This window comes from Formica exsecta, unplaced genomic scaffold (assembly GCF_003651465.1).
Source record: "Formica exsecta isolate Colony F162 unplaced genomic scaffold, ASM365146v1 scaffold365, whole genome shotgun sequence".
NCBI classification, from domain to species: Eukaryota; Metazoa; Arthropoda; class Insecta; order Hymenoptera; family Formicidae; genus Formica; species Formica exsecta.
The window spans coordinates 1,788,981-1,790,505 of record NW_021850897.1 but is presented as its reverse complement, the minus strand read 5'-3'; the positions used below and the strand labels follow the sequence as shown (position 1 = coordinate 1,790,505).

At 28.5% G+C, this 1,525-nt stretch overlaps 1 protein-coding gene across 1 annotated transcript in view; it reads right to left on the bottom strand.

Annotated features, from left to right (window-relative positions):
• Window positions 1-759, bottom strand: part of LOC115239135 (retinol dehydrogenase 13-like) — a 3,264-nt gene extending 2,505 nt beyond the window's left edge. Inside the window, exon 1 of the mRNA XM_029813491.1 lies at window positions 456-759. Coding sequence (XP_029669351.1) covers window positions 456-573 — 118 coding nt within the window. The 5' untranslated portion in view covers window positions 574-759. The remainder of the gene's footprint in view (window positions 1-455) is intronic.
• Window positions 760-1,525: the final 766 nt, after the last annotated feature.

Genomic DNA, 1,525 nt, shown 5'->3' with positions numbered 1-1,525 from the left:
TAAATATTATTTTTTTACTTTATTATATATTTTCTTATATTATATATTATACATTATTATGTGTTAAACTTGAAACTTTAATATTATAAATATGATTAGCTATTTGTAAACCAAATTTTGTTCAAGAATGTCTTTTTGAATATTTGGGATATATCTTAAGTACCAGAAAATATATAAATCTATCACTATCAAGAATAAAGCGCACGAATAAGAATAAACACACAGAATTTAAAATTATAATCACCAGAACAAGAATAAACACACAGAATTTAAAATTATAATTTTGCGAAGTAATTAGACAAATATGACATACAGATATGTACACACATAAATTCTCTCTCTCTCCCCCCCCCCCTCTCTCTCTCTCTCTCTCTCTCAGTTTAATAAATCATCATTTCAAAAAACTGTGCATTTATTAAAATTTAAAAAATTATGAGATGTAACTGTGAAAATACCTCTTCTGTAGAGATCTCTGGCAGTTTCTTTGCCGATCCCGGTATTTGCTCCTGTTATAACCACTGTCTTGCCTACGAGACGCGCCTTACTAGTGCACTGACTATGGAACAGCCACATTTTTGCAATGTTTTCTTTACTCAACTTAACCAATACTTCACAGTTCTTTTTAAACGCAATTGTCAACTATCTGTTTCAACAAACTCGTTATGTTTGACTGTTAAATCCTTCCTAAAGTAACATTTAATCAGACTTTGTTATCGACCAGTCAGTCGAAATGTTTCGTGAACACAGCAAGAATGAGGACTAAACGGTACAGGAGAAAGGTGGCTGATGCAGTTGAGAATGGAATTTATTCTTAACGGTACTTACAATTGCTTACAAGAATTGGTTTACAAGAATTAATAAAATCGCTAATGTCAAATCCTAAAAAATTGAAAAGGAAGAAAGAGATTTATGCGATAGTTTTGATAAAATATATATACAAAATATTCTTAATGAAAGTATTTTCTGTTTGTTTTAGTAGTATATTATTACATTTTTTAAGTTTTATTATAAATATTTTGATTGTAAACTCTTTTTATAATATTTTTATGAAAAATGTTGCTATTTTAATAAGATGAATTTCTCTCTCTCTCTCTCTCTCTCTCTCTATCTGCCTGTCTGTCTGTCTCTCTCTCTACGTATATTAAATTGGAAAGTGCGATAATTTTGCGACAGTTTTCAAAAATTATATATATATATATATATTATATTTTATAATAATATTTTATATTTATAATAATATTTTGTTATAGACTTCCATATATATGAACAAGTCATAATATCTGTATCAAAGATAAAGTAGATAATATTTCGAATCTTATAAATATATATATGGACAGCTAATAATTTAAGTAAATATTTAATATTATGTCAGTGTCTCGCCAAAGTCACGATAGTCAACGTTAGCAGTCAGCATCATTCGTCAGCATGCGCTCATGTTTCCTTAAAAGCAATATTAAGGTACGATATGCAGGTTTTATCTTCCTAGCATCAAATTTATGCGAACGATTCAGAATAAGAAGATCGG